This window comes from Mirounga leonina, unplaced genomic scaffold, assembly GCF_011800145.1.
Source record: "Mirounga leonina isolate KUSES-001 unplaced genomic scaffold, KU_Mleo_1.0 Mir_93, whole genome shotgun sequence".
Taxonomy (NCBI): Eukaryota; Metazoa; Chordata; class Mammalia; order Carnivora; family Phocidae; genus Mirounga; species Mirounga leonina.
In genome coordinates, this window is record NW_023270854.1 from 46,975,185 (window position 1) to 47,001,119 (window position 25,935).

General features: G+C 38.7%; 1 protein-coding gene across 2 annotated transcripts; it reads right to left on the minus strand.

Moving 5' to 3' along the window:
• Nucleotides 1-251: 251 nt before the first annotated feature.
• Nucleotides 252-24,827, minus strand: RIOK3 (RIO kinase 3). Of its 2 annotated transcripts, XM_034996191.1 has the most exons (13): nt 24,537-24,827; nt 17,171-17,286; nt 16,413-16,558; nt 16,212-16,319; nt 15,893-16,002; nt 14,170-14,313; nt 13,473-13,600; nt 7,778-7,975; nt 6,399-6,558; nt 4,433-4,513; nt 4,252-4,341; nt 3,166-3,273; nt 252-1,896 (listed from the first exon to the last, which is right to left on the minus strand). In XM_034996191.1, the coding sequence occupies exons 1-13, from the start codon at nt 24,597-24,599 to the stop codon at nt 1,789-1,791; spliced, it is 1,560 nt and encodes a 519-aa protein (XP_034852082.1). In that variant the 5' UTR covers nt 24,600-24,827; the 3' UTR covers nt 252-1,788. The 2 variants fall into 2 exon arrangements, with proteins under 2 accessions (XP_034852082.1, XP_034852083.1); XM_034996192.1 differs by lacking the exon at nt 7,778-7,975 and having other exon boundaries at nt 24,537-24,762.
• Nucleotides 24,828-25,935: the final 1,108 nt, after the last annotated feature.

Here is a 25,935-nt window from a genome sequence, read left to right on the forward strand (position 1 = left end):
CTATTTGAGTCTTTACTTAGCAAACCAACACCTCCCACTTCCTTTTTTCCCTAAGTGAAATATTTACTCTCTGATACACAAGAGAAAAACCTATTTGTAATGTGAAGTAGGTCATTTATTGAAATATAAATATGAGAAGTTGAATGGGGGAAAAATTGCTTAAGGTAGCACTACTTAATTTTATACAGAAGGAGTAACTTGGTGCCAGGACATAAGTTAACATAAAGAACAGTAAGAAACCACACAAAGAATGCTCTCTTCATATTTAATATTTTAAAAAGCATGTTCACAGCACACTCCAAAAATGCCACACAGCAATGGTTTGCTGCTTTGTCAAACAGAGTATGTCAGAAAACAAAACAATTTTTAAATGGCTCATGGTTTTTAAAATTAGTTCTCTGAAATTTCTGTAAAGCCAATAATCACCAGTCATCTAAATCCTTGTTTCAGAGTAGTAAACATTTCAGAAATGTAACGAGTAGCTATCCAAAATCACATTTCTCTGAAATGCAGTTAAAAGCTATTGTTGTAACAGAAACAAAAATAAATATTTTTCTAGAAAGAACGTATTTGGCATTTTAAAATAATGTTAAAGAAGCTTTCAAGTGTAAATGATATTTAGATTGTTACTTTCCAGTAAGGAGGAATGATTACATTGTCGTTAATGAACTTCAACCCTAATAAAGCCAATGTACTTTTCCACTATAGTGCTTGCTTTATTTAAGAACTGACATCCAGCCAGTACTAATTATGGAAGGAGGCCAGTAGTTCAAATTACTTGGTTAATTTGGTACCCAGGTTGTTTTATATATACTTTTCATGATGTGATTATTTAATATTTCTAATTAGCTTGCTCTATTTCTCTCAAAATCAATTATGTATATAGTTTGAATGAAATGTAAACTGAACTTTGTTTCACCGACTTCATTAAAATATGTCAAACATGGTTAATTATTATATTCTACCCTTCCAGATAATTTACATTTTCATTATAAATGCAAAGCAGCTGCACCATGAGTTCTCTCCTCTGCCCTTAGGTTCCACCACAGTGGCCTAACCACTTCATCTAAATGTAGAAAAACTGAAAGTTAAATTTAAAGGCTTTGAATAGTTAAGAAGTTCTTATACATTTTTCTCTTTCAGAGATCTGTGATGCCCTGTCTTGGATATGAGTATGGAAAAGCAAAATTCAGTTCATATTCATGATGTACCAATAACCTTCTATTTTTATCAGTCATTTTAAAACCAAATTTCCATTTATGTCACCTACTAAAGAGAAGAGATTTTCCTTTAGAATCATGGTCACAATCTGAAAAAAAACTAAAAAGGGCTAATTTTAGGCCAATAAAATATTTGAGGAAAGATGTAACACAAAACAGGGAGGTGAAAAAAAGCAAGTATATTGTAATAAAAGCCTTCCTTGTAAACACACCTGTCCTTTCCTCCCATGTTTGGAAATGTTACCTAAGTTTTAAAAATTCTCATCAAAACGTTTTATACCACGAATCCTGTAAAATCAGGTTGATTTCAGCTAGATAACCTATAGCTGTTAAAGAATTATATTATCCTGTTCATAAGATGAGAGGTAGTGACATTTTATTCTCCCAATGCTGAGCTACAAATTCCACACATCTGGCATATATATGGGTTACAAGGGGGAAAAAAAGCACAGAAGCACCATTTTACACTCCTTATGTTTTGGTATTTCAAGCCACCCATAACTTCATTTGCCATTGGCAGCTGACAATCACCACCTTGTGTTAACAACGAAAGCAGTGGGTGTTGGTGCTATTCATCATATAGGCCTGGCGGACCTCCATCATCTTTCAAAAATGAAGCAGCTTTCCTTCCATTCTTCTGAACATGATCTTCATTCATTTTCTCCAAAGTTTCTATCTACAAAATTAATGCATTGAATCCATTTGTCAAAATCTTACTTCACAAAAACCACACTTTAGATTGAACCAGCATTTTTACTCTCTTAAAACTAGGTCATTCCTAAGGACACTGGCCTTGAATAAGAATTACATTGTGTGACACACATTACATGTCTCACAGACCTGCATTACAGGGTGACACATACTACACGGTATGTTTTTTACTTGACTGTATTATCAAGATCAACATTTAGTGTCTTTATCAATCTACCAACTAGGATCACATGTCTTACTGTGTACTCCATAAAGCTTTCAGGAAACAAGAAAAAGGAGATTCTAATGTTGGTTCAACAACAGTAGTAACACCTACTTACTGAGCAACTGTACTGTGCTAGAGGTCAGATTTACCATCTTCCTGTGACTTCTCCTCTGCCCTTAGGTTCCACCACAGCCTGGCCAAATTCAAATCATATTGCGGAGTTCTGGAACAGACTCTATACATTCTCTGCTTTGGTATACTGTTGGAATAATTAGCTGCTATTTCACTTTTGGGGTTTTGTTCAATTTTAAGAGAACTTTTCTGTTGGAAGATTTTTTTTTTTATGGTTCTGCAGATCCATATTGTAATGACTAGGCCTTTCTAAGGATGACCACGGCCAACTTTCTCTAGTCAGTTAAAGGCAGGGACCACGTGCGACTGCTCTCTGTATCACCCGGAGTGTGCACCAGCCCACTCCCTCATTCATAAATAGAGGCGACAGGAGTACACTGGTAGTGGTGGTATTTGTCCATCTTAGCCAAACTGTGAATTCCTTGAAGCAGTGTTTTGCTGTAAGTCTATCCTAGGTTTTAAGTCTGGAAAGGACCAAAACATCTCAAGGAAAGAAAAATCTCTACTTTTGCTTTTGAGGGGATAAAAGGATAAAATGAGGGGTGCCTGGGTGGCTCAGCTGGTTAAGCATCCAACTCTGGGTTTTAGCTCAGGTCATGATCTCAGAGTCATGGGACTGAGCCCCGCATCAGGCTCTGCGCTGGGTGTGGAGTCTGCTAGAGATTCTCTCTCTCCCTCTCCCTCTGCCTCACCCCACCACTTACACTTTCTCTCTCTCTAAAAAAAATAAATACGTCCATCCATCCATCCATCCATCCATAAATAAATAAACAAACAAACAAATAAATAAATAAAACAAAACCTTAAAAGAAGACGAAGAAAATGAGCTCTGGGTTTCTGCTATCTACTCCATCCAGCTCTCTATTAGCAGGGTGAAAAACAGGCACACAGAATTACCTCAGCTAAGAAATCAGCCTCATTATCTGCTGAAATGTTTAAGCCTGAAACAGCATTAAAGAGTTCTCGTTCACCAAGGGCTTCTTTTACTCCTCCTTTCTGGAAAAACTAGTAAAGAAATATAAGTCAGTAGAAGATATTATAGCAAGGTTCTCTTGAAAACAAAAAACAGAGAATAGTATATAAGATACCCTATATCTTGTAATATAGTATATATTATATATATGTATATGTACAATAGTATATAAGATATACCGTATCTTATGAGATACACCATATCTTGTAAGATACCAGTGAATTCCTTCCATAATTTTTAAACCACAGATTTTCTCATTTCAAATTTAACTATGCTGCTCAGGTTCTACTTGCTATTTGTCCTCTTGAACACATCTGTGCTGCCTTCTGGATTTGTCACAATGCACCTTCTATAGCTATAAATGAGTGGCATATATAAAATTGGGTGGCACTGCTTTGAATGTGTAGACAAAATATTCACTAAATCCCGTGGATTACAATCTTTAAGTAGGTTCAGAAATTATTTCCAATACGAAGTTATTCGATCATTTAGAAAGACCATTCTTACCTGAATCTATTGCTAACAATTAATTTCCTTTAGAAATAGCAAATAAATGTGACACAACTCTGTGATTATTGAGTTTTACCTTCCCTAATCTGTTTACTCTACCTCACAGAAATCAGTGATCAGACACAGTACCACTAAGAAGACTATTCTCCTTTTAATGGTAATAACAATGGCAGTAAGCACGTAGGCTTGCTAATACCAGCTTCACTCGAAGCACTGTGCATGTTAAATGTCTACCTGGCTGCTTAAGTATCTGCAGTCAAAATAAAAACTCACTCCCTTGCAAATTAAATTCAATAGCCCAAATGTGAGGCAAGCAATCAAGTTATTGTTGAAAATGAAATCTGACAAATTGATCTCTGTATCTTTATCTCAAAAGCAGTTGATAACCTAACCCTTCCTTCAATTTCTAAGAATATGATCATCTTATTTTTCTTAGGGATGAGAAAAATATTTGAATCTGTTATATCCTATAAAAAAGATGTATTAGCTTACATGCCCACCTGTGAGACATTCCTACAGTCACGGAACAAGAACTCCAGGCCATGAGGATGGGTTGGTTCTACAGACTGACTGACGTCAATCAACCAGACCTATTTAAAGGCAGAGCATACGTTCAGTATACATTCAGTAATTTACATCAAGTCATTTTGTGTGAACATTAACAAAAAACGTGCTCCTCACCTTCCCGGCATGCCACAGCATGTTATACTCACTGAGGTCAGCATGGACAAGTGTACATTCATTATATAACTGCTGCATCAACTGTGAGGAGGCAAGGCAGACATTTAGGACATGAGCAACAATTCTAATTTACCTATGCAACTAAAATGTCTATGCCAACCAATACTTTCCAGAAAAAGCAAAACTAGGTTAAAGAACTTATTTCCTCTTTACTTTGTACAGTCTAACACTGAGCTGTTTTTGTTTTTGTTTTTAGGTAGGGCAGGGGAACACTGAGACAATGAAGGGAATGAGTATGACACTTTATTTCCTTGTCTATGTGACAGCAATGAGGTCAGGAGACCAAATGGCAGACCTGGTTCCCCACAGAGTAAGAAAGCAGCCATATTATGATCACTAACCAGAAGATCTAAAAGCCACTTCCCTTCAATAAAAGTGGGTGAAAGATTTTTTTCACCTTTTTATATAAGGTAAAAAGTACTTCCTGCCAGACATAGTGGGGAAGAGGTAGTCTTACAAATTAAGTGGCATTATATATTCATTACTGATTTCTTATAGCAAAAATCAGCATTAATGTTTTATGTCTCAGCCTTAACAGAATCAAGTAGGAAAAGCCTATCACTACTTCATCTCTTTCCCAGTTACCCCACCACCCAATGAAGCCAGAAAAATGAACTTGATTTTCCTCTCAATGTTTTTTGGAAGCAGAGAAAGTTGGATTATCTCCCTAGCTCTGTCTTAAAAAATCATTTGGCAAACACTTCCATATTCACATACGCTGCTGCAGGACATGAACGCTTTATGCAGAGACCACGTAAAAAGCACAGAGGCTTCTTTGCTATTCAATCAAAACAACTACAGAGGCAGGGCGCCTGGCCAGCTCGCTTGGTAGAACGTGTGACCCTTGATCTTGGGCTCATGAGTTCAAGCCCCGTGTTGGGGGTACAGTTTACTTAACAAACAGAACAAAACAAAAACAAAACTAGAGAAGAATGACAGTTTTAGTAACATTTTCTTAAGCTGGAAGGATCTCAGATGGAATTCAGCTGCTGTCCCAAAGCATAAATGGCTTCAAGATTCCTGACGTGCTCTAAGACCACTCCCTCCCATCTTCCCCTTTTATCATCACTCTTTTTTTTTTTTTTTTAAGATTTTATTTATTTATTTGAGAGAGAGAGAGAGCATGAAAGGGGGGAGGGTCGGAGGGAGAAGCAGACTCCCCGCCGAGCAGGGAGCCCGATGCGGGACTCGATCCCGGGACTCCAGGATCATGACCTGAGCTGAAGGCAGTCGCTTAACCAACTGAGCCACCCAGGCGCCCTATCATCACTCTTATAACGAGACTACATCTGCTCCCTGCCAACTTCCCAACGACAGGCATTTTCTTAGCTGTTAAGTGCTAGGACATTCAAGAAGGCATACAAACTAATGAGGCATGACATCTGTCTGCCAAATGTAGAAATGTCAACTTTTATTTAATAGATTGTTTTGTGAATAAGAGCTTTATGCTTCCATGTCACTAATGCTAACCAATGAGGCTTCATGAGCTCCTTAGCTCTGATTTTTCTTTAGTGACTCAAGACAGCAGCACATTGATTTAAGGACAATTCTTCAATGTTAATATTCCGTCACAAACTTCAGTTTGTCCTTGTTACATGAACATAAAATAGTATTATTTTAGGAAATTTTTTAAGGTTTAGACAAAATATTTTTTAAGTTGGTATATGAACGCTTTAAAAAGCACAACTTAGGGGCACCTGGGTGGCTCAGTCAGTTAAGCGTCTGCCTTCGGCTCAGGTCATGGTCTCAGGGTCCTGGGATCGAGCCCCGCATCAGGCTCTCCGCTTGGTGGGAAGCCTGCTTCTCCCTCTCCCTCTCCCCCTGCTTGTGTTCCCTCTCTCGCTGTATCTCTCTCTGTCAAATAAATAAAATCTTTAAAAATAAAAAAATAAAAAGCACAACTTACATGAACAGTTTGGTAGTAGGCTTCTTTCATTTCTTCACTACTAAGCTTTACTTCTTTTAATTTAGGGGCTGGAACTTGATCATGGCCAATAAAAGACATAACTAAAATGTGTTTCTTGAGTAGTACAACTGTTGGACAAGGAATTCCAGCTCTCTGCATTCTACACAGAAAGAAATAATTAAGAATGTAAAAATCAGAAGGAGAGAATATTTCACTTATTCAACAAATATCTAACAAGGGCCTGCAATGAGCTGGCACTATGTTCTGCCCAGGGGTTGGGGGAGGCAGAGACGGTAAAATCCAGCCTCTGCCCTTATAGAGCCATGGGCTGCTGGCAGGCACAGATAGATGAGGAGACAAGGATGGTGTCGTGTGGCACACGGTGTGGGTAGGAGCTACGGGAGCACGCAGCATCAAGGAAGCCTTAGTATAAGCAGTGGGTGAACAGGAATTAGCCAAATTAAGACAGTGTGGGGAATGCTGGTCTAGGGCTGGAAGCAGCTTGTGGAAATGCACAGAGGCATTCAACAGTGTCCATTTGGGGAATGTGTGTCAATCAACATAGCTGGATCTTGAGTCGGAAGAAGGGCAATGTGGGTTGAGGTTACAGAGACAGGTGGGCTCCACACCAGAGCAGGCCTTTGAACTTTACACTAAAGACTACAGAAACTGTTGGAGAATTTTAAGAAAGGCAGGGATGAGATCTCAAAGGTATAGAAGAGATTAAAGGGCAGCAAGACCTTTTAGAAAATTATTCTACTTACAAGTCTGACTATTTAGAAGAATTTTGCAACTAATAAATATGGATAATTACATTTGAAAGCAAACATCTTCAGAACAAATAAAAATTAAGCATTTAATAGATTAAGATATGGAAGGTTTATTGAGAAAGATTATTACTATATTACTTGGTTGATAAATTCCTTGATAAATTCTGCTTAGAGAATTGAGAACCAAGTCTAATAAAGCAAAATACAATTTGGTCAGACTGCCTCCACCAAATTAACAACATTAGATGTAATAAACATTTTCTGAAACAAAAAAAAAAATCATTATTTATAATAAGCCTAATTGAAAGCTGAACAATGACAGCATGTAGACATATACAAAATGTCTTAGGCAGAAAATGACTTTGCTTCCCTCAAACGTTACTGAAGAAAGAAAAAAGAAAATGACTTACTCATCCCAAAAGTATGAATTCAGGTTATACCAGGAAATATTTTCTTACAGAAAGCCTCATTAAACACTAGAATTTCGAGGCCTTCCATAATTTCCACAGATGAATTTAAAAGAAAGCATGGATTTTTTTGCCTGGCTAGTAGGCCTAATACAAAAAAGTAATTACCCTAGATAACTTCTAGCACAATGGTTTTCTTTACCTTGTGAGATTGTGCATTTCTTTTTCTGCCCACATGCGGATGATCTTACGTGGATTTAGTTTACTGAAGCGATCTTTAAACCTGAAATCATCTTTAATATATTTGTCACGATTCTTAAACTCATTAAGGGTTGTTTTAAATACCTTGATGGCACATTCTGTAGGTATAACTTTACTATCTTCCTTTTCATCCTCCATGCTACGTGGAAGGAAAAAAATTCAGTGTAAGTTGCCAGCTCATAAGTAAAACAATTTCAAAATAAAAATTCTATGATACAAAAGTAGATCTATCTTCTCTAAGAATGTCAAGCTTTGGTGGTTTTTTAAGCTTTTAAGTTTTGGGTCTTAATAAAACCTTAGGACTTGGTTTTTTATTTATTTATTTTTTAGGATTTGGCTTTTTAAATAAAACACTTTCAAATAAATTGTCAACCAGTTTTCAACAATCCATAATATAATCTTCACTTAATGACTATCAAATCAAACTTGAGGAACAATGAAGACATACAGGCTACAATTTACCTGGGATGGTTTATGGGCAAAATTCAGTAAAAGCAACAAAATAGAATAGCTTTTTAAGATGTCTCTTTCACTTCTAACAGATCAAAAGGTGAGTAAAGAGGTCCTTGCCCTATGGATATGCAAGGAGGGGCAGGAGAGAATAGAAGTACACGAATAGGACAGGTCCCTTTGGATTGGGAAGGCCGGACAAGGCTTCATGATATAGGTGGCAACTGAACCAGAACCATGGGTAGGCTATGAACAAGTACAGGCTCGGTATTAACAAAAGTAGAGTTGGAAACTACAGGACACATCTGAGGAATAAGAAACACTATAGTTGAGGCTTGGCTAGAAAGGGGAAATGAAAGAAATCAGAGCTGAGGGACAGGATGGAGGCAGATGTGGACGTATTCCTAAAGGTGGTAGGAATCATCAAGGGCTTGACAGACTTCACGAAGATCAAGTCAACGATAATATCAGGATAGAAGGGGGCAGAAGAGTCCAGAGGTGTGGAGCCTACTTAGGATGCTAATGTAATGTTCCCTCAATAGTGAGCCACTGAAAGGCCTGAAACATGGTGGTGGCAGTGTGAACAAGTATCTACCTTTAAATATGTGAAGGGATGTTAGTCTGGAAAAGAAAGGAACTCTATTTCCAGAAGATAGAATAGGACTCAAACTCCCAACCCCTTCCTTCTGTACCATATTTTCCCAGCTAATTCCTTTTCTGCCAGTTCATTTCAGGTTAGAGTAATCCAACCTATTCTCTTTCTGTCTTCTCTACCTGGGAAATTTCATTTAGCTCCAAGGCTTTATTTATTTACTTTTTTTAAAGAATTTATTTGAGAGAGAGAGATAGCAAGAAAGAGCACGAGAAGGTGGGGAGAGGGAGAAGCAGGCTCCCTGCTGAGCAAGGAGTCCAAAGTGGGGCTAGTCCCACGGCTTTAAATATCTATATACCGGGGCGCCTGGGTGGCTCAGTCGGTTAAGCGTCTGCCTTTGGCTCAGGACATGATCCCAGGGTTCTGGTATCAAGCCCTGCATTGGGCTCCCTCCTCAAGTGGGGAGACTGCTTCTCCCTCTCCCTCTACTGCTCCCCCCACCCCGACTCGTGCTCTCTCCAATAAATAAAATCTTAAAAAAAAAATCATCTATATACAGATAACACCTACATTTCTACCCTCAGTCTCAATTCTCCAGAACTTCAGGCCCATTTACCTAATCCCTACTTGACATCACTTGGATGTCCAGCAGGCATCTCAAACTTAACATGTCCAAAACAAAATTCTTATTAATTGCACCCTAAACCTGCCTTTTTTCACACTCTCATCTCAGTAAATGGCACCACCCAGCTGCTCTAGCCAAGAATGTATCCTCTTACACCCATCCAATCCAACAGCACACTGTTGATTCTTACCTTCAAAGAGCATCTCTATGGTCTCTTCTGTTCTTCATTTTCACTACACCTCTTTAGTCCAAACCACTGTTCTCTCTTATTTAAACTACTACAATAACTTTTTAACTGGCCTTACTGCTTCTTCTCTTACCCCTCCTATAATTCATTTTTCACACAGCAGTCTTTGTAATCCTTCAAAACAAAAATCAAATCACAGCTTTGGTTCCCACTACAGTTAGAGCAGGCTCCTTACCCTGAGGGGCTAACAGAGTCCTACCTGGTCTAAGCTCTGCTTACTTCTCCAGCTCCTCTCTCCCCTTCACAACTGTGCTCCCAGCGTACTGGCTTTCTTATAGGCTCTCAGGGATACCAAGTTTGTGCCTGTCTTAAAGCATTAACACTAGCTGTTCTCTAGTCTAGAATGTTCTTCCACCTGATCTTTACACAGTACCCTGTACTGTGTCATTCAAATCTTAGTTTAAATGTCACTTTCTCAGAGAAGTTTTCCTGACCTACTAATAAAAAGTAGTGAACCAGTTGCTATGACATCACCATATTTTAACTACCATAACACATATCTGATGTTTTTTGCTTATTTATTACTGTCTTAGAAGGGGGTTGGGGTGGGGAGGAAGTACATTCTATGAGCTCAGGGATAAAGCACAAGTTACTATCCCAATAATGGTTGATTACTTGGCCAACCTGAAAGTGATAGAAACCAGACAGCTTTGTGGTGGGCAGAGTCCCAAGATGGCCCCTAAGATCCCAACCCTGGTGTACACACTCTGTACAGTTCCCTCCCCTCGAGTGCAGGGGGAGCAGACACTCTCGATTAGCTGACACTGTACGGCAAAGGTGATGGTATAGTCATTTCCAGGACTATGCTCCAATGTCTAAGACTCAGTCTTAGCAGACTGGAGGGAGAGATTCTCCTGCCAGCTTTGAAGAAGTGACCTGTTGTGTGAAAGGGCAGCATGACCAGCACCTGCAGGGCCCTCTAGAAGTTGAGAGCGGCGCCCCACCAACAGCCAACAAGAAAGTAGAGACAGTCCTACAGTGGCAGTGAACTGAACCACAGGGAAGAGGACCCCAAGCTCCATAAGGAACGCAACCAAGCCGACACCCAGATGACAGCCGTGTGACCATGAGCTGAGAGCCAAGCTAAACCATGCCCGTTACAACTTCCGATCAACAGAAACTATGAAATAATAAGTGAGTGTTATTTTAAGCTGCTAAGTCTGTGGTAATTTGCTACATAGCATAGAAAACTAGCACACTTTTAAAAGCATTTACTTTTAGAAAGCTTGTAGAAAACCTAATGTTCTCTAGTTTTGCTAAATTACAAATGCCCAAGTACAGATTATAATACCAATTCCACCAGAAAGAAAGAGAGATCATTCATTATATCAAAGTATCATTAAGCATAATGGGAAATAGACAAAGGATAAACAAAGCAGTTGACAAGACAAAGGAATAAAAATGGCCAATAAAGCACTTGGAAAAAATGTACAACCTTAATCACAAATAAATACACACCAAAATATCAAAATGGTACTTTTCATCTTTTACACTGACAAAAATATTAAGTTTGATAATACTAATAAGCATTAATGAGGATGAGGGAAACAGGTTCATACTGTTGCATAAATTAGTTAACCTTCTCACAGGGCAGTATGTCAGTATCTAAACATTTATAGAATGTACAACCAACTGTAGATCTGACTAGCTCCTAGGGAAATTGCATTTGCCCTACTATTAAAATTAAAAGATAAACACAAATTAAAGATTTCTGACCTTTGGTGTGACATGTAAGAATTTTTTGAAATTTTTAATAAATAAAAGCAAGACATGCTGCTTGCTACAAAAGCCAGCTGGTACTCTCCATTCATTGAGGCCTTCCACTATTCAACAAAAAGGAAAAAGAGTGCATACAGTCTGTGCCCCAGTAATTTCAAAGCTAGAATTCAGTTTAAGGATATATTTGCAAAAGCACACCAAAGTAGATGTACAAGGATATTCCTATCTGTGTACTCTACTATGTAATTATCTTTTATCAACCATAACAGTTATTGCTATAATGTTCTCCTCCTGGCTATGCCATAAGCCCATTAACATAATGGAATGTGCTACTATAAAAATGGGATGCTATAAGCTTGGAAAGATCTATTAACTGAAAAACTAAGATCCCGAAAAGAGAGTATAATCTCTTTTGTATAAACAAATTTAGGGGTATGTGCATAAAAATTCCTGGGAGACTAAACTAAAAACTGTTAACAGTGGTTATCTTTGAAGAAAAGATCTGTGAGATGAGAGCTGATAAGATGATGGCTACTTTCCATTTTAATCCTTTCTATAGAGTTTTAATTTCTACCATGAGTAATCTCTCATTTTAATTTGTGCCATTGAGTTATATCTGCCTGGTCTTAGGGAACCCTTAAAGGAAATTTAGGAAGAGGGCAACAAAGCTTAAAGTAAGGAAAAAGTAAATATTTATTAAGATTTCCTTATACCAGTCATTATCAAATATGATCTCATTTATCACCACAAAATCCTATGAGGTAATAAGGGTCAGTTTTTTAAAAAGGTTTAGTAAATTGCTCCAGATCACATAGCTTGAAAAATGTTGAGCTATTTTATCCTAACATTCATTTTTATCCTTTTCATTTTGAAACTTAACAGTATAATTCGATATATGATTACACACGTATGTCTCATACAGAAAGGGAGACTAGTGGGGTGCCTGGGTGGCTCAGTCGTTAAGTGTCTGCCTTCGGCATGATCCCAGGGTCCTGGGATTGAGCCCCGCATTGGGTTCCCTGCTCCGCAGGAGGCCTGCTTCTCTCTCCCTCTTCCACTCCCCCTGCTTGTGTTCCCTCTCTCACTGTGTCTCTGTCAAATAAGTAAAATCTTTAGAAAAAAAAAAAGGAAAGAAAGAAAGAAAAGAAAGGGAGACTAGTTAAATAGTTGAGAAAACCAAAGGCAAAAAAAAAAAAAAAGAAAGAAAACCAAAGGCAAGGACTAACTAATAATTGTTTGAATCCCCTAAGTACACAGTAAATATCTTCTGAACCTAAAAAGAGCTAAAATAATTCTGGAATCTATTTTAACATTTTTGTTTGTAAACATTACTGAGGCAAAGGAATCTCTGAGGTAGTAACCAACCTTGCTGGTTGACCTCAATAGTAAGTGACCAGATGATTTCACATTCCTGGCTTAAGCACGTTCTCTAAACAGGCTCCACTTTAAAAAATGTCTCCCTTCCTCATGCCATTCTTTACTCATCTAAGCCCTTTTAACAAAAGTGAAGCAGGTAAGATCTAAATAGCATAAGATCTTTACAAGATGTTTCCTTATGATGCAAGCATTATTTAGTTGGTATTTCTTAAAGAATCAGAGTTATAAGGGCAAGAATCAGTAACTGATCTAAGCATATCCCCCTCAACCTGGTGCTGAAGGACCCCATAGTTTAAAGACCATGGGTTTTGAGACAAACCCAACTGCAAATTTTGCTCTGTCACTTACAGCAGCCTGTATGATACAGTATTACAATAACGTAGAAAATAATATATGCATAGAAAAAAAGACTGAAGGAGTCTACACAAATTGATTAATGGTTATCTCTAGGTGGCGGGATTAGGATGATTGTTTTTCTTTGTATGTCCTTATATTGTCTAGACTTTCTAGACACTTTTTAAATTACTCTGCTTGCCAGGTAGCGCTGATTTTGCATAAATCCATTTATATAGGGAGAAGGGGTTAAGATTTTATTGACACAATGGTACTGCATTTTGTTCATTTACCTCCCGCCATATGCATGAAAGACAACAGATTCCTTTCCTGTACTAATACAGCCAGTGATTGTCTCCAGCATTCCAGAGTTGATCATTTTATACATAAGTAAACGTGTCTTAGGATCAACTGCTTTTTCCTGAAAAAGATAAAGCACTATAAATGAAAATGACTGATTAATAACAAAACATTTTTTAAGCCATTTCTAGTATCTAGTATATTCAAAATATATGCTTCTTTTTACCTTTATGACTTAATTTACCTAGATGTATATATAACAGGCTCTTAAAAAAGAGTGCTGTCAAAATACATTTCATTTCCATAACTAACTCCAATGCCTATGAAAGTGAATAGCTAAAAGAACTATTAAAAATCAGACTCTCGCTTAGTCAAAATCTTATTTTATCTTCAAAGTTGAAATAGCTCTGCTAGTGTAGTTACTATTCGTTTTTTTCTAAAGTTTTAAAAATTACTTTATTCTCAAGATATTAGATACTATCTTCACTAACGTAAGACATTAGAAATTAAATTATAAATGTCACAGTGTAACAAGAAACGATTTTTTAAAATCTCAAAACATTCATATTCTAATTAATTATGACCACTAAAATGTCAGTTTTGACATGAAGTTTAGTTTTGTTTCTTCTCCAAATATGAAGTTTTCTAATATGAACTTTCCATCAAAGAAAAAAATATAAGAATACTAACTGCAGTAGAATGCTCTTTTTTCTCATGGAGGCGGGCACTTCGACGTTCTTCTGAGTAGGCATGTTGTTTTAAAGCATTGAAAACATGGTTTGATAGTTTTAAATCCATTCCAATTCCATCTCCTACCTGAAACTCAGGTGCAAACTGCCAAAAAGAAGAAAACAATTAACATCTGAGTACTTTAAAATAGGGATGGTAATAACAAAAAAACAAGATGAGTCTTTACTTGGAATAGGTTTCTTACTCAGTCGATGATTAGGCTACAAAAGCAGAACCCATAGGTATTACAGGGAGAAAAAAATAAAATAACTCACTAAAAACCCAACAGAAAGAAGAGGAAGGCTATTTAAGGAAAGCACAGACAATACTGAATCACATCTAAAAACTAAGGTATTTCAGCATATGCTCTGCACCTTGCTTTTACATTAGACAAAGGACACACTATATTTTTAAGGCTACCCCAAATCTTACCAAAGAAATACAAACTTGTAACTAATTATTTTCAAGGAGTGGGTTAATATAGCAAGCTATGCCCACACCATGACAATTATGTTCTAGAGATTACTGCCCAACATGGTAGCCACTAGCCACATGTAGGTATTTAAAGTTAAATAAATTAAAATTAAATTAAAAATTCAGCTCCTTGGTTGCATCACTCAAATTTCAAGTGCTCAATTGCCAAATACGGTTACTATTAGTTAATACGGATATAGAACATTTCTATTATCAAACAAAGCTCTACTGGAGAGGGTTGTTCTAGAGTCAGATCTGGACTATTTCTAGAATTTAATAATAAGTTTACGGGGCGCCTGGCTGGCTCAGTCAGTGGAGCACGTGACTCTTGATTGCGGGGTCATGAGTTCGAGCCCCACACTGGGTGCAGAGATTACTTTAAAAAATAAAGCATTGGGACACCTGGGTGGCTCAGTCGGTTAAGAGTCTGCCTTCAGTTCAGGTCATGATCCCAGAGTCCTGGGGTCGAGTCCTGCATCAGGCTCCTTGTTCAGTGGGGAGCCTGCTTCTCCCTCTGCCTTCTGATCCCCCTGCTTGTGCTCTCTCTCTCTCTGACAAATAAATAAAATCTAAAATAAATAAATAAGGCATTAAAAAAATTATAAATAAATAAGTTTACTTAAGTATTTGTGTTCTGAAGTCTAAATGTTTTCTATTAACCACAAGATTCATAAAGGAGGAAAAATGCTAATTTTTCTTTTTAAAATTTTTTTTAATTACATTTTATTTCTGATTTTGCAGGGGTAGTTGAGGCATAAGATTAAAAAATTCAACAAATATAAAAGGGTATTTCTCTCTCCCATCCCTGTCCCCCAATCATCACTGGTCTCTGTTTCTTGGGTAGGGGTGCTATTGGAAAATAATATGCTGAAAAATAAATATGCTACTTTCATAAGAACTATTTCTTAATTTTAGAATCCATGCAAATCAAACCAGTTTTCTTAATATTGTTATAGAATTTTATTCTGAGGTACATTCTCATTAGTGGCTCAGTTTTCATGGTATTGCTATATTATCATCTACAACATCTTTAGATCGTCCTTATGAAGTATATTTTTAGAAATTTAAGATACTGTATTTTTTTAATTAGTTGATTAATTTAAAAAAATTTTTATAGAAGTACAGTTGAAAACATATCGTATTTAGAATCCCATGTTTTTAACATACCAATAAAACTCTTGATTCAGCGATAATACTTCCTGTAACTTACATTTTCCATTCTGGCTGTATTCTTTCTCCCACATACTACTTCATCATGTTTGGTGGTGATGTCTTTTCCTTTTCCAATAAAACCCTTTTTGGGAGTAGGAACTGGTTTTGCTAAAGGCGATTAAGACAAGCCAAGTTTATGTAAAAGTAGCAAAGACTAAATTGTTGCATTCAATATTGTCTGAAAAGATATTTGAATCTGACAATAACTTACCAAATGAGATTCAAAGATAAATATAAAATATAAGGATCCATTGGAAAACTTAGTCTTCCTCTGTCCCTGTCCTACCCCAACCCCCAGAAAATAAAAGTATTGATACCTGGTATGTAGGGATCATCACGAGTGTCTTGCCAGTCAACCTCATCCTCAGAGCTATCACTGTCTTCATAAGGATGCAATTTTCGATAATTTTCAAAGGAAATGGAAACTTAAAAGACAAAAATAGGTGAAGATTTACTTAGGAGCACGGTACAAGCATTTTCTGCCACCCAATGGAGGTGTCATAATAAGGTCACAGTACCTTTGCTATCTCCATTGAATTTTTTTTCTTCACGCCTAAGCTGTGCATCATATTCTCTGTCAAATTCCATCTGTAGCATCTGAGCCAGCATTAGGTCGCTGGAAGTGTCAATGTTTTCTCCAGTAATAAATGGTCCTTCAGTGACACTATTCAAAATAAGGCAACATAAACTAAAATAATGTGCTTGCATAAACAGATGCTACCTATCATGATAGAAGAGTGCCTTTTCACTGTTACAAATTGTACTGAAGAAGCAATGGGAAAAACTTGATCACATCATTTACCTTCTGTCCAGCTGCCCTCTGACCAATGTTAGGCACTTGTGAGAGCACCAACTAGGATTAAGAGAGCTGCAAGAGAAAGCTAAAGGGGCTACAATAAAATCTAAACCGAGACTCAAACCTCATTTGTTCTGTGTTCTGGAGAAAGAACATGGATGAAAAGATAAAATACAAGCATTTGATCAAAACTGTATCCTACTTCACTATTTGCTAATTTGGAGATCATGTGGCTCAACTGCTGTAACAACTAAAACCCAGAGAAACAGAGTGGTTTGCCCAAGAAAGTATTGACAACTAATCACAGAATCAGGATCAAAACTCAAATATCGGTGAACTCCCAGTATGGTACTCTTTCTACCACATTGCTTTTCAAAATGTGTTTCTTAATCATTGGCCAGGACAATCACTAATCAAATCCTAAAACTTTAATAAAAAGCTGCTAGACTATAATATAGATTCTTTACAAATTTTACTTACGCCACTTCAGGAAAAGCGGCAGCTTCTTCTTCTAACTGCAATTCTTTAGCCAGCTGTTCACTCATTACGTCAGCCAAGGAACAAGATATTGTATTTTGAGTGGTAGCCCATGGACACTATTTAAAGAAAAGGGAGGGGTTAATTTATAATCATGAAATTAAAGTACCTTCCAAACTTGAAAATAGGATTATCTTTTGAGAATTAAAAAAAATCAACCCAAAATAAATAATTACCTACTTAGAGAAATCATCTAAAAAGTAAAAATAATGGGGCGCCTGGGTAGCTCAGTCAGTTAAGCATCTGACTCTGGATTTTGGCTCGAATTGTGATCTCAGGGTCGTGGGATTGAGTCCCACATCAGGCTCTATGCCGAGCAGGGGAGTCTGCTTGAGATTTCTCTCCCTTTCCCTCTGCCCACCTCCCCCCGCCCCGGTTCACAGGGGTGCTCTCTCTCTCAAATAAATAAAACAAATCTCTAAAAAAGTAAAAATATCTCCCAGCTCAAATCTAATCAAAGATATATGTAAAAAAAAAGTAAAAAAAAAAAAAGATATATGTAAACTAGATCTGTCAAAAGCACTTTCTAACCTGTTTGGTAGGTGTGTCCTTTTAGTTGAGGAGGAACATCAGGCTCCTGCATATATAGCATCACCCCACTACCTGATGAGTTCATGCAACTACCCTGTTCTGATGCCATGCTCACAAAATAATCTGCTTTTAATCTGGCTTCCCATGTAGACTGTCTGTCTCCCTCTCTTTTTTTTTTTTTTCCAAATATTTTAAGTAATCTCTATACCCAAGATGGCACTGGAACTCACAACACTGAGACCAAGAGTTGCATGCTCTACCAACTGAGCCAGCAAATGCCCCTGTAGATTCTCTTTTAGGACAGACTACACCAACTAGCACAATTCAAAACCCACTTAGAAGTTAGACCTCATTCTAATTTAAGGAGTAAATCTTCTACATGTGTAAAGTGTATGTCAGCCCCTCTCAAGACATCTGGGATATGTTAAAACAAAAATAACAATGACAAACAATAAAAACTACATTTCTGAACTTTAGAAGCTGAGAAACAGTCTTGAAACAATGCCACTACAACAAAGCAATATTCTGTGAGATTCTTCTTGGACGATCAGCCAGTTAGCCTTCCTCAATGACATCACTATCTCAGCCCTTTTGAAATACAAACCGTTAAGTTTATTTCACAATTCCTAATTTTTGAGGGGGCAAGCTTTACTTAGCAGCAGCAAATGGTTACATTTGATAGTCTAGTGATTAAGACCACTAATATTGAATAATATGTCTAAATCTCTCTTGAACTGACCCAGCTTTCTCTATCTCCCTTCTGAGATTCTACTCCAAGGTATCACCCTCCCATCACCAGGCTACTCTAATAAGAGAGTCCTAACTAATCTTTCTGTTTCCAGTCCTGCTTGTTTCCATTTTTCACACCATAGCACAACGGCTTTTCTAAAATGCAGATTTGATTAGTTCGGTTTCCTTACTTACAGCTCTTGATTGTTTTAAGGTTTTCCACTGCCTTTAGGATAAAGTCCAAACTCATTCCTTAACTACTGCTGAGTGTCTAATTTAGAATTTAGAATATAGCATATGATGATATCTATTTTAGCCAAAAACTTATAAGTCAAGTTTAGGTCCTCTAGCTGGCCCACCACCCTTGCTCAGGTTCCATAGCACTGAGGCTCAGGAATTTACTCAGTTCAGGTTGTTAGGATGAAGCTCTTAAGGGTGATAAATGATAACTGTATTTATGCCTAAGTGAATCAGAATCAAGTTTTATCTAGTCTCATCCTGAGATTAATGAGATGCACCCAGCACAAACCTATACTAGCCTACTGCACAATTATTCCAGCCTCACATAAACCCAGATGTGGAGAAAACAAGGAAGGTTTTCTCAAGGTCTGGTGTGACTTTCATTCACTCAGATCTTCAAGTGCAATCGAGTACTCTCCTGGTGAGGCTTTTGAGGTCTAGAATCTTGAAGTTCTCTGTAATCTGGAGAATATAGCTATCTCTTGGCCAATGACTCCTGCTGACTTCCTTCTGAATCCTCTAGGTAGAATACATAATGCTGCCCCCTCGCCTAGAAATGTCTGGTCTGATCAGTTTCAAAGTCCAGGCTCCAAAAGGCAAATGGCTGTATTCTCTAACTCAGATCTGTCAACCACATTTTGCAATGACAATAGAATAACAGACAACACTAGAATATTCACTATATTTGAATCACTTGCCTAATATACATAATTTGCATAATTATTTGAGACCCACAACCACTGTGTGGTTACCATATCATCCCCACTTTATAGACTTAGAAACTGAAACACAGAAAGGTTTTTTAACTCTAGATAACACTTTAGATTTGAACCAAGACAGTAGAACTTAAGGGGCTGCCCTCAGCATTTTGCTATACTGCATCCCTAATCACCTTGTCCTGGAATGTGAGAAGCAAACGTCTATACCGCCTGCACTATGAAATCCAAATTCCTCAACAATGAATGCCTTTCACAATTTGACCTACTTTATCTTTCCAGTCTCACCCCTTCCGTACCCTATGCTCTAATAACAAAAATTGTATGCTGATAGTGGCATACTTTCACCCCCACATGCCTTCACACATGCTCTTCTCTCAGTGGATTTTCTTCCTCCTCTATTTCCTCCAATTAAGTAAGCATCACCAACTCCATAAGGCTCTCTCAATTTCATCAGATGAAATCAGATCCTTGCCTTTGTGCTCCCATACCACTGTGCAAATACATTTAAGTGCAGGACCAGTGACTGTATTAGAGTTAATGTATCAGCCACAATACAACATAAGCCCCTTGAAGGGCAGGGTCTTCTCATTCTCAGAGCCCAGCATAGAGCTTCAGATGTAAAGAGGCACTCAAGTATTCACTGAATAACATGTGCCAAAAAGAAACACTGGAAATATTTCACGGAACTGCCAGGCTGTCCCCAAGCTGCAGAGATCTGATGCCTTTCTACACCCCTACTATTCGAACATCCCCTTCTCCATCTTGAAGTTGGCCCCTTTGGCCAGCCACTTCTGGTGCTTCTAGTTGTTTGCCAGCAGTCAATTAATTTTACGAAGATGTTAAATAAAGTATTAGCTGACAATTTCTCAGAAGAGGCAAAATTGACAAGCGGGGACTATTATTTTGAGGCAGAGACTGACCTAAATCCAAGATAGACTGAACCAGAAAGGGAAACACATAGAGACCACCAGAGAGCACCAAGATATCCGAATCACCCGCTCCTACTGATCTTGCTCCTTGGAGCCTTGTACTCTAGAGCTGTACTTCCCCTCCTTTTACCTCTGCTGACCAGCTCAGCTGGGCAGACTCACACCGGGACAACTTGCACGGGTAAAGGTAAATAAGGTAACAAAGGCTGCCAACTTCCACACTCTTAAGTCAAATACAAATTCCTCAAACCAGCAGTCAAAAACCCTCCATAAAAATTTTTAGGCTGTATGAGAGACAGCTGCCAGACAGGGAGCAATCCGCCACGGGCACGAGGGGTTCACCATTTCAAGGGGCCTCAGAAAATTTATTGGGCGCTCCTCCTATGAATGGGCACCAGAGGATATATATAAAGGAATCATCTGTCATCATCTTGTAACTCCTCAATAAATCAAAAACACTCTTTGTGAATAGAGAAACTTTATTAAATGTTAAAAATAATAATAAATTTGAGGAGATAAAGAAAAAAAGCCCTCCATAATCTTGCTCTGCCTTCACTATCTAATGTCACTTCCCACTATTCCCTTCATCAGCATAAACTCCCCACAGCATCAAGATCTGATGGGAAACCCCACACAATCATTCCCAGTTAGTTATTCTGTTTTAAATGACATCTATCAAGCCCATAACCAGCTCCCTGATTGTTTCATTCCTGTTTGCTTAAGACCTCTGAGACCTGACCTGTTTTCCTCTCCTCTGGAAAACCCACCACTGAACTCTGGTCCTTGGAGTTCTTTACTACTACCACGGTCTTCAACACCAGGGTGGCTGCAGATTAGAGGGAAATTATTTCCCTTTCCTTACATCTCCTAAAGATGCACACCTAGCTACTCATCCTGCAGACAACTGTGGGGAAGAATCAAGTAAATAAAAAACAGTAAATATGAAGGAGGCACATAACAAAAATTCAGTCCTCAACTTGAAGCAAGTCAAGAGAATCATAACCCACAGGAAGGTCTCTTTTCTGTCCATGCAACTAAAAGATATAATTTGGGTAGAATATTTAAGTGGGTAATTTTACTTCTCAAGACAAGGGTCTCGGGAAAACATCACTTGGGTCTATACAACACTAATCTTTTTTTTTTTTTTTTAACTTTTAATGTTAGAGTAGTTTTAGAATTATAGAAAAATTGCAAAGATAGCAGAGTTCCCAAATATCCCATACTCAGTTTCCCCTGTGGTGGTATTGTACATTTGCCATTAATTAATTAACCAATATTTGTATATTATTATTAACTAAAGTCCATACTTTATTCAGATTTCCTCAGTTTTTCTGTAATGTCCTTTCCCTACTTCTGGATTGTATCTATCCAGCATACCATATAACATTTAGTCATCATGCCACTTTAGGCCCCTTTTGGCTGTGAGTTTCTCAGACTTTGTTTTTGATGACCCTGACAGTTCTGAGGAGTACCATGAATTCATTTTTTACAGTTCTCTTTCCAACAGAGCTACACATTTCCTCACTTCTGCCTACAGTTTGCCAATCCTCCATTCTTGGAATAGCCACTAAAATTCTTTGTCCATAATGGCAGTTTGGCATTTTATAACTGGCACCCCATGACCCTGGGGGAGGGGTCCCCAAAACCCTTTCAGGCTGTCTGTGAGATCAAAATTATTTTGTACTAAGACATTCTCTGTCTTTTCCAGTCTTATTCTCTCAAGACTGCACAGTGGAGTTTTCCAGTCTACAGCAGATCTGATAACAGCACTCTGATGGCTTGTGAAATATGTACTTGAATATTCTCGCATTTTCCAAAAATTTCTAAGGTAGTAAGTTTAGGATATAAATGTGCATTTGTTTTTTTTAAAGATTTTATTTATTTATTTGAGACAGAGAGAATGAGAGAGAGAGAGCACATGAGAGAGGGGAGGGTCAGAGGGAGAAGCAGACTCCCTGCCGAGCAGGAAGCCCGATGCGGGACTCGATCCAGGGACTCCAGGATCATGACCTGAGCCGAAAGCAGTCGCTTAACCAACTGAGCCACCCAGGCGCCCTAAATGTGCATTTTTAAACATTAGTTCAGTTTGTTCTCAGTACATCTACTATGCTTTTATTAGCCATCTTTGATTACATCGGCTATAATCTATGCATCTATGAGGATGGAGTTTCTTCATATATTTCAAATAAAACATCCCACAACAGACTAAAAAAGGTCTTCTATTAAATCAGACATTAGGGGCACCTGGGTGGCTCAGTCGGTTAAGCGTTTGCCTTTGGCTCAGGTCATGATCCTGGGGTCCTGGGATGGAGCCCTGAGCCTGCTTCTCCCTCCCTCTCTGTCCCTCCCCAGCTCATGCTCACTATCGCTCTCTCTCTAGTCTCTCTAAAAAAAAATAAATAAAATCTTTTTAAAAAATCAGACATTAAAGAGATTTGCAAAAATACAAAACAATACTACACCAGTAATTTTTTTTTGTTTTGGAAAATGGGGGGGTTACATATAAAAATGTTATTTATATTAACACATGACTTTTAAATCACTTAATAAAAATTTTTCAATATCTCAGTTTTAATTTCTGATACGATAATTATCAACAGATGTAACCAATATAAATAATTTGGGGTCCTCAATGATTTTTTTAGAGTATAAATTAGTCCTGACCAAAAAGTTTTGAGAATCGCTTGTCTTTGACATTCTTTACATTTTTCAAGACCTTCCTCAAATCTCCACCTCATCCACGAAGCCTTTGATAATCAGGTCTTCCAAGAGGTTAGAGGAGGAAAGGATTAAGAGATACTTGTCGCATCTAACTGTTTGGGCTGTGAAAATGCTGTCTTCCTAGTAGAATATCAATAAACCCCAGTATTATTTTTTTGTTGAATGATGAAAATGAAATTTTGTATTTCTGATGATGCATACTTAAATGAAAATATGACTGATAACAAATATTTTATTACTGAATTAGCTTTGTAAGTGAAATTTGTTCTGACATTAGGTATCCTGACCAATGTTTGTCTCACTTGACATTTTTATCAGCCTTTGGGTGCTTAACTGAAGGAATTTAACATGTAAAGCATACATTTATTAGTATCTGGCTACTGATTTTGTCTTTTTATGTCTACTGATATTGGCCTTGTAAACAAGGCTTAATAGATGAAATAACACAAAATAACATGTAGATGTAACCACATTTGCCAAAGGATTATCTTAAATTCTCCCTACAGTTGTATGAGAACGTTCATAAAATTAACTTTAATTAAACTTTCATAAATTCCTTTTAATAGCCAATTATTTCTCTTTTCTCTGTTAAGGCCTAGCCTAAAGATCTAATAAAATGAGGGACCCTTTAAACGGAACAGATATTCCGTGACAGCATGTGAAAAACACTTAGGAAGCTATAAAAGTTGGATCCTTTCCAACCTTAATTTGAGGAACACAACATCCCAACTGAAGCACTCTTGCTTTCAAGCAAACCCTCAATACAGCGGCAGAGGAGTCTTTTCATCCTTCTGATGAAAGTATCATGCAAAGGAGCAGTCTGAAAACCAGAAACCAAATGTGAAATAGACCTAACAGTTGGTCGTTAACAGGAAAAAGCTTCAACATTAAAGCCCAAGCAGATGAGAATTCATAACCGTTTTTTACAGTGTGTAGTGTACGCCCGAGTATTAGCCTGGGGGAGGGAGGTGCGCCTGGACTTACCTTTTACTCCTTCAAAAACAAGAAACGGTCTCAGCCGGATAACCGCATGTGTCAAGTTAAGGAAACAGCTGCCCAAATGACCTTTCCGTCGGGCTTTTTGTATGTTATTCGGCTGACTCACTTGGCCCGTGAAAAACAAGATCGTGCTTGATATTCCTCAAACGTCAGAGTCTCTAAGCCAGCCCTGCCCAAATATCTGCCACGGAGGTTCAGAAATCAAGGCGCAGAATAGCCAGAGAGCCCAAACCGCCGAGAGTGGCCACTGGCAGCCGCGGCCGCCCTCCCCACCTCTCCCATCCCACCCCGGCAGCCCCGCCACCCGTCCCCACCTCCCGAGGTTGCCAGAGTCCCGCTCAGAACTTCCCGAGTCGCCTGCGGAGCCGCCTCGGTGCCTGCCACCTTCTCCGGGCCTCCCGGGTGACCACGGCAGGTGCGTCAGCTCCGACCGCCACTCACCTTGCTGGGTCCCCAGGGTGCCGCGGACCCGGGCTCAGGCGCTGCCACTCCGACCAGATCCATGTTGGAAAAGAAGCCAGCGACGAGAACAAGGCAGACAGGTGGCAGGACCGGGAAGCAGCCTCCGCCGAGAAAATAGGCGGCGGTCCTGGGGCGACGGGCTGCTGGTGCCGGAGCTGAGGTGACAGATGGCGGCGCGGCCGCGTCCGGAACTACATCTCTTCTCTTCCGCCCGCTCCGCTGGGACCGTCGCTTCTGATAGGCCGCCCGCCGGGGCCTCCGGGTTTTGCCTCCTTTCCCCGCCCCCGGCGGCCCGCACTTCCGGCCGCTGCCCGGGGATGGGGCTGCCCGCGCTGCTGGCTCTGACTAGTGGTCGTGGTCGCCCGTGCGGGACGGAGCAGGCGTCGGGTGTGGCTTCCTCTGGCCAGGCTGTACCCTGTTGCCGCACCGCCTTCCCCTTCCTTCCCCACCTGGGGACCCGAGACACCATCTGGATCTAGTTAAACTGAATTAAGCTGCGTGTTAGTCAGTTCATAACACCAAACAAACGAGGCTGCTTCTGTTCACTACTTTCTGGGTTAATTCTGAACTCGGAGGGTGTGGGGGACAGAAAATAGCTGATGTGGAGAGGTCGGATTTTGTTGTTACTGCAGTTTGTCGTCAGGAAGCGGGGCATAAAAAGTGAAAATTTATAAAATGTGTTATAAAACACTGAGCAAAAATAGGACTGCTAATAAAAGTTTTGATTAGATGTTTTGTAGATTCTGGTAAAGTGACCAGGTAAAAATAGCCAAGCATTATATTTCACTTACTATGTTCATGCATTGTCCAAAGTACTGTATTAACTCTCAGTCCTCAAAATGATCATGAGAGGTGCATTCTATTTCTAGCATGATCTCGATTTTACTGATACTGGAATGTAGGCACAACAGAGCTGAAGTAACATGCTGGAGGTCATAGAGCTAATGAGTGTCAAGGCTAAGGAGTGGTGAACCCGGGCATCCTGGGCTAGGGGACTGGCTCTACATGTGTACATGTTGACTTTTCAGACATTCTAGAAATAAACACTGAATAACGACGTTCTCCTTAAATTGCAGTTCTGAGCCAGGATCCCTAATTGTCTATGCTTGAGATCCCTAGGATACCCACCTTGATGGTTTCCCTTAGCACACAATTTTTGTTACTCCAGGTCAGAACATGTTCTGAATCTTCCAAAAACCCCAAATTAAAATAAGGCAAAATTATAACTATATGTTAGGATACAGACCTATGCTTGGCAAATGTTGCACATTTATGTGAATGTGTGTGGAAATCACATTCCCTCTTAAGGTTCAAAGGATTATAATTGGGGTATAGATAGTTGAGGGAAAATGGATGTAACCAGAAATTAAATGGATCT

Coding starts and splice junctions, on each gene's coding strand:
- RIOK3 (XM_034996191.1), bottom strand. CDS start 24,599: ATGGATCTGGTCGGAGTGGCAGCGCCTGAGCCCGGGTCCGCGGCACCC. Junction 17,287..24,536: donor CACCCTGGGGACCCAGCAAG/GTGAGTGGCGGT, acceptor TTCTTTAAATAG/TGTCCATGGGCTACCACTCA. Junction 16,320..16,412: donor ATTCAATGGAGATAGCAAAG/GTACTGTGACCT, acceptor TTGTCTTTTAAG/TTTCCATTTCCTTTGAAAAT.